Source organism: Orycteropus afer, unplaced genomic scaffold (genome assembly GCF_000298275.1).
Source record: "Orycteropus afer afer isolate SDZICR_OR568_19922 unplaced genomic scaffold, OryAfe1.0 scaffold00086, whole genome shotgun sequence".
NCBI classification, from domain to species: domain Eukaryota; kingdom Metazoa; phylum Chordata; class Mammalia; order Tubulidentata; family Orycteropodidae; genus Orycteropus; species Orycteropus afer.
In genome coordinates, this window is record NW_006921673.1 from 303813 (window position 1) to 311054 (window position 7242).

At 37.5% G+C, this 7242-nt stretch overlaps 1 protein-coding gene across 1 annotated transcript; it reads left to right on the forward strand.

Annotated features, from left to right (window-relative positions):
• The first annotated feature begins 949 nt into the window (after nucleotides 1–949).
• On the forward strand, nucleotides 950–6972 carry CUNH5orf63 (chromosome unknown C5orf63 homolog). Its single transcript, XM_007942244.2, has 4 exons — nucleotides 950–1063; nucleotides 5694–5750; nucleotides 6420–6476; nucleotides 6886–6972. Exons 1-4 carry the CDS (start codon nucleotides 950–952, stop codon nucleotides 6970–6972), a joined length of 315 nt encoding a protein of 104 aa, XP_007940435.2.
• The last annotated feature ends 270 nt before the right edge of the window (nucleotides 6973–7242 follow it).

Genomic DNA, 7242 nt, shown 5'->3' on the forward strand with positions numbered 1-7242 from the left:
ACCAGAAGGCTGGCGGTTCACACCCACCAGCCACTCCTCGGAAGGAAGATGGGGCAATCTACTTCCGTAGTGATATGCCTTGGAAACCCAAGGAGGGGTCACTATGAGTTGGATCCTACTCGATGGCACATAACAACAACAACAACAGAGGCTCAGTAGAACAGGAATAAGTAGATGTCTTATACAGAGCAATGTAGCAGGATGAGGGAGCTTCAAAGCCTACTTCTTTTTGATTTGCTGCTACTTCCAAGTTGTTTTCATTAGAATGTCTCCTGTAGAAACATTAGTACATTTGTGTATGAGGTTTTCAAAAATGATGGCAAGCTCCTTTTAAAATACTTCTTAGCAGTTGAGTAGATTTTTTTAATTCCTGACAAATTACCTTATCCTTATTCTTTACTGTAGTTGCTTTAAGTACAACTCTGCATTTTCCCATTTCTTACAATGGAGGGGCATTGATCTTACTAGAGATAGCCAAGGACTTCAGCTGGGACTCGCACTGCTTACTAATAGTTTTTTTTTTTTTTTTACAGTGACAGTGGCTCGGTGTTGTTTGCCCATAAGATAACCACCTTGGGAAACCTCTGCATTTTAAGAGATCTTTGTGATGCTAGCAAATGTACAAGTGAAATTTAATCTTGTATTCAAATTTACAAACACTTACTGTGTTCTTGCACAAACCAAATGATTAGGTTCACAGATATTCTATTCACATGAATAAATATGGATTTTCTCTCCCATTTTAAATTGTTTTGTTTGGAAGACATTGAGTATTGAGGCATTATGGAGACTTGCCAAAAATCTGGGCCTCTGATACTCCTGGAATCCAAGAAATAAGTCAGAGTCTTCAAATGCCATCATATAGCTTTAAACATACTGTTTGTGTTATAAAGAGCAAAGTGTAGGGCACGTAAATTTATTGGTTTATTTTCCTCTTGGCAGAATTAAGATGCTTTGGTTTCAAGGCAATAGAATACAACTTGGCAAATATTCCTTTGGATTCCTCTTGAGAAATCTCTCTGCCTCCCAGACTACTCTGCCTGTGCTGACCTTATTCACAAAGGTACAGAGTGAAAATAAAATTACTACTATAGAAATGTAAAGTATTAAAATCGTTGGGCAAAGAAAATTATACATTTAGGAAAGAGAAAAAATATTGAAAGAAAAGGGAATGGAATGACCTTTCTTCAGACCGGCTTCTCAATTTTTCCATCTGCATAATTGTAGTAACTCCATTTCCTACCCAAACACCTCATTGTTTCACAAATATGAGAGGGCACATTAATATATTTAGTAGTTATCTGTCCCATACCCTGAAAGAAAAGATCTCTCGGGTTATAATATGTTTACAAATGTATCATTTAGAAATACTGATCTTCTATCCCTAACACTAGTTAGTTTTAAGCCATGAATTTATTTTCTAAAGAGCTTTTGTCCCCACTGAAGTTTATAGTATGAACATTACTGATTCCATTTTTCTAGTTGATATTACTTTGTGTGATATGTAATCATAAAAGATACAAAATGCAAGATAATAGAATTAACTTTAGTAAATACTGCAATTCAAACAAAATAGGTCTTTTTAGTAGGTTTTTCAGATTTCAGCAATTTGTAACTATCCAACAGTCACTTATCTAATAACAAAGTTTAAGTAGTTCTCAAAATAAATTTCTTATTGAATATGCTTAATCTAAACTGCTTCTTTTATCTTTATACGTTTCACTGTTGGAATTGATCAAACAAAAATATTTCATCTGAGAGTCTAGTATTGGAAATGTATGTGAGAAGTAACTACAACAATAAAATATTCCTTAAAGCTAGTGGTACTCACTTGGCCTAACTTTTCTACACTCTTTTTCAATCTGAGCAGCAGTTCAGGTAGCCAAAAACATTTTCCAACTCACACACACACACGCTAACCTATTCAACTCAGTATTTGCACTAAGTCCTTGATCTGTGCCATTAGGCATATACTACCATTCTGCCCCTTAGAGTTTGCAATCCAGTTAAAGGAAACACAAAGCAAACCAAACCTACTGCCACCAAGTTGATTCTGACTCTTAGAAACCCTACTGAACAAAGTAGAACTGCCCCATAGGGTTTCCAAGAATGTAAATCTTATTTTAAAATTATAATTTGGGTGAAAGTTTACAGAGCAAATTGGTTTTCCATTCAGCAATCCATACACATTCTGTTTTGTGACATTCACTACAATCCCCATGCTGTAATGGCATTCTTCCCACTTCCTTCCTACTCCCACCCCTTCCCTTTTTCCTTCTTTCCCATTCACTCTCACCTTCCTGGCTATACCTGGGCAAATACTGACCTCTTGTTGTCATGTACTTGACTGTTGTAATAAATGCTGATATTACTGTTTACCTTAAGGAGTTCTGGTTGTGTAGTGCCTAAGGCATTTGACTGCTAACCAGAAGGCTGGAAGTTCAAACCCATCAGCCACTCTGCAGAAAGGAGACTAGGCGATCTACTTCCGTAAAGATTTACCACTTTGGAAACCCAAAGGGGTTTGCTATGAGTTGGAGTTGACTTGATGGCAGTGAGTTTGGTTTTGGTTTTTATGGGTCTATTGTTTGGGAGCTCTGGTAGCATAGTGCCTAAGGCACTTGGCTGCTAACCAGAAGGCTGGTGGTTCAAACCCACCAGCCACTCCTCGGAAGGAAGGTTGGGCAATCTACTTCCGTAGTGATACTGCCTTGGAAACCCAAGGAGGGGTTGCTAAGAATTGGGTCCGACTCAATGGCACATAGCAACAATAACAAACAACATTGTTTGGCTGGGGGTTAAGTTCAGTTCTAGCTTGAAGGATGTCTAAGGGCTGTTCTCAGATGTTCTACTTGTCCAGATCAGACTAGTCAGCCTGGTCTCTTTTTATGATTTTGAGTTTTGTTAGGGCTGTAAATCTTTATGGAAGCAGACTGCCTCATCTTTCTCCCACAGAGCAGCTGGTGGGTTCGAACTGCTGACCTTTTGCTTAGCAGCCAAGTGCTTTAACCACTACGCCACCAGACCTCCTTCAGTTAAATAAAGGGATACTTAAACTATAGTATTAGATCTTTTTCAGTTATAAATAATAGAAAATACTTCCCAGACTGACTTAAAGAGATTTTATAGGTTGGTCTGGTTTCAAAAGCAACTTGATTCAGAAACTAAGCATGTTATAAATATCTTCAACTCTGTTTCCTCTGGATTAAATCCATCCTCACTCAACCTCCTCTCATGGATGACTGTAGCAACCCCAATCCCCAGTTACCTTCAGAAACTCTAGCAAAAGCCCCGTGGCTTTCTACTGGCTCTGATGGTCCCATCCCTGAGCTAACCCTACAAAGAGGGATATGATGCTGATTGCTTCAGGCTAAGTTAAATGTTCCACCCTTACTGCTTGGGAATGGAGTCAGCCATGAGGCATGAGCTGAGAGTAGTTTCTGTGAGTAAAATCACAGCACCCTTGATGTATGAAAGGGGTGTGGGTGGTGGACTGTCAACCCAACAAATTCCCACTGCAATTAATAGAGTAACAAGTGCTATGTTGCTGCCATAGAGAATCCCAGAGAAGGATGCTATTAATGCTGCTTGGAGAGTGCTCTTGTTTTATAACTTTTAGAGAAACAAAAAGCTATCTTCTTCAAATCTACAACCCTTAGTTCATTTTTCTTTGTAGACATAAAAGTAATCCTTGAAAGCTTTATTCCTTTAACCTATAAAACAGACTTAAGTAGTAGCCTCTCTCTCTCACACCCCCCAAAAAGTCACCAAAATCTTAATATTAGTTGGATCTTCATATGAATTATAGCTAACTTAAATAATAAAAATATTATTAAAACAAAAGATAACATCTATTTTAAGTATTGGAATTAACTTAATTTTTGTGGTGGTTAAATGTTCCAGATCATTGGGTCTTACCCTTTTTTCCATTCATAGGCCCTTTAAAATCTGATGAACCTCTCCTTATAAAGATATATACACATATGATAATTGACATGAATTTCCATAGGCCCTATGTTAAAAATAAACAAACAAAAACTTTTTCTGTGCTATTTGAATTTTTTTTTTTCATGTAAGTGTAAAATTTTGGTACAGGTGGTTCTTCTGCAATTTAGTATGTTCTTGTTTTGCTTTTGTTTTTAAGATCCTGTGTTGATATTTTGAATGATTGTCTCAAAACATCACAGATGATCCATAATGATCTGTTTCTTGATAATGTTAATAATAACATCATGAGCGTAATTCTCTGACCCAAGAAATTAGAGCCAGAAACACAATTTCCTTCTGAAGAAAAATGGTCTTTTGATGATCTGGATCCTTATTTCAAAACAAGTTTTGAGTTGAAATGGAGGAAGGAATGCTTTTATATATCACAGATCATCTCTTATCATGTTAAAAAGCAAAGCAGTATCATTACAGAAGTAGATTGTCCAGTCTTTCTTCCGAGGAGTGGCTGATGGGTTTGAACCACCAGCCTTCTGGTGAGCAGTCAAATGCCTTAGGCACTACGCCACCAGAGTGCCCAGGTTTTATATAAGCATCAGTAATTCTGCAACTATTTTAAGCTCATCAAAGGAACTTATACTCATTGCTGTCGAGTTGGATCTGACTCATAGCAACCCCTCCCTGGGTTTCCAAGGCAGTATCACTATGGAAGTAGATTGCTCAACCTTCCTTCCAAGGAGTGGCTTGTGGATTTGAACTGCCATCCTTCAAAGGAACCTATAGCTAGTCCATATTCGCAGAGTCAAAGGCTGAGACACTTTTAGAACTAGCCAGTGATCGACAGTATTCTTGACAGATTTTTCCCAAGGTGGTTAGCAGTGCGAAAGTGGGCACTGAAACTTGCTTGCCCCTCAGGTGAAGAATTAATCTGGGAGCCGCACACCTGACACTCCTAATGAGAATACAGGCAAAGCATTAATGAGTTGATACCACCATCATCCAAAGTAAGTAGAGACTTTCTTCTTTTTAAAGATAGGGCAATCACTATTTTATACCATCCTAATGGATTCTTCCCATAGACTTATTAGGGAAAACAGACTGGCTAGGTTCAGTGACCCCACCTGCATCAGAATAAACTTTAAGCCATTCAGGGAGTGTCAGCCAGGCAAACCGTATGAAGCCAGGATGGTGCAAGGCTCCAAGAAAAGTAATCCTTCCAGGTATCAATTAGATGAAGCTGGTAATCGATACAAGGAGCTCTGATGGCATAGTGGATAAGGCATTTGGCTGCTAACTAGAAGGTCAGTGGTTCAGACCCACCAGCCACTCTGTGGAAAGAAGATGGGGCAATCTACTTCTGAAAAGATTTACAGCCTCAAAAACCCAATGAGGGTCACTATGAGTCAGAATCAACTCAATGGCAGTGAGTGAGTAATAAATATAAACATATAAATTTCTTATATATTTATAAGTTTGTATGTTAAATAAAATTTATGGAGAGAAAAAAAGCAACCAAAAATTGCTGAGAAAAAAATTTTTCATTTACCATGAAAAATAAGCTATTTACAAGATTCTCTGGCAATATTTTGCCTCGGAAATAAAGCAGTGTAATTGACCTGATAGACAACTGTCCTTTAAAATAAGTATAATCTGTTTTGTTTGTGTTTTTCTTTTTCTTTTTCTTTTTTTGTTTTGTGAGACTACATATCATTCTTTGGATTTAATGGCTTTATTTTTTTTTCCTGTAGGATCCATGCCCCCTTTGTGATGAAGCCAAAGAAGTACTCAAGCCTTATAATAACAGAGTAATACAATACAGTTGGCTTTTATGTGCATGGAATGTATATTGTATGTGGTATAAAGTATCTGCCTGGATCCTTTCTTTAGGAAAAGAGATTAAATGATTTTTCATTTAAATTTTCTTTCTATTCTTCAGAGAGAGATTTTAGTGCTGATTTCCATAAAACTCATTACCCCTAAGTGTTTTCCTCTGAGCAGTACTGGTTTTCTTACTTTGCCTCTTAATATGAGCCAAAGTTAACTAGCAGGTGTACTATTCATGCTTTTTTAAACCTTTGTCTTCATTCCTTTTATCTTGTTTTGCACTTTTAATGATATTTTCATGTAGCATATCATCACACCTTTTCCATTCTTACAACCAAAACACTTCTGCTCTGATTCTCAGGCAGCTTCCTTGTTGGGCTGTCTCAAATGGATTATTTTATTTCATGAGGAAGTGAGTAGTTCCCTGAATGTAACAGGTGTAATAGAAAAGTAGCTAGATCAGGAGTTAGGGAATATAACAAAACTAATCAAGGTCTAGAAATCAGTGGCATTTGATCACTATGGACCTAAAAAAATTAAAAAAAAAAAAAAACCCTCACCATTAAAAAGGTCTGGGGATCATATCACTGCAATTGTTGCCTTGTTCCATGTTCTCTAAAATGCAACACTTTAGCGTGTCTATATTTCAGTTTATTTTACAGGAGGTAGACATCACACTTCCAGAAAACTCCAACTGGTATGAAAGGTATAAATTTGACATTCCTGTCTTCCATTTGAATGGCCAGTTTCTGATGATGCATAGAGTGAACATCCCCAAACTTGAAAAACAGCTCCTGAAACTTGAGCAGCAAGGTGCCGGAGACTGACGAATGCCCTCATGATTTTTCACCTTCTTTGTCCACAAGGCATCTTCCTGAGGAAAGGACCATGGCTGCCTCATACTCCTTTGTCACTGTTGCACAGCCCTGAAGGATGTTCTGAACTCAGTGGGTGCCAAATAAGTGTTGACATTCCTCTTTTGATTGATAGAATACAAATATGGGAACTGTTACTTGTTGGCATTTTAGAATAGAAGAAGAGCCTGTCGATGGGGAGAGGGACGATGGAGGGAGGGAGAAGTTGACTTGTCGTATTTTTCCTTTTGGTATTGATGTTGAAGCACATCACATTCATTGGACAGTGTCATTCGTAGGTAGAGCACTCTGTGTGCATGCTGCTGCCCTGAAGGGCTTAACTTTTTAATAAAAGAATAAATGCTCTTCCACTCATTAGATGAAACGAAATGTGAATTGTTAATGCACTGTGCTCAGTCAGTAAAGGGATATTTTAACAAATACATCTGTATGTAGCCTATTTCACTGGAATTTAATAATACCTGTTTAAAATTAGAGTTCATTTTTCTTGGGTAGAAGAAAATGATCCTAGCTGAAGACGCTTCATAAGAGAAAAACAAAAGAAAGACAACCCCAAAAATGTTCTAAGAACCTCAGCATGCTTTACACATAGTCAGTA

What these genes read in the sequence shown, in the direction of transcription:
- CUNH5orf63 (XM_007942244.2), top strand. Translation starts at nt 950, where the DNA reads ATGCTTTGGTTTCAAGGCAATAGAATACAACTTGGCAAATATTCCTTT. An exon ending in TCAAGCCTTATAATAACAGA is followed by an intron (nt 5,751 to 6,419) that starts GTAATACAATAC and finishes TCTATATTTCAG; the next exon opens with TTTATTTTACAGGAGGTAGA. An exon ending in ACTCCAACTGGTATGAAAGG is followed by an intron (nt 6,477 to 6,885) that starts TATAAATTTGAC and finishes GGTATTGATGTT; the next exon opens with GAAGCACATCACATTCATTG.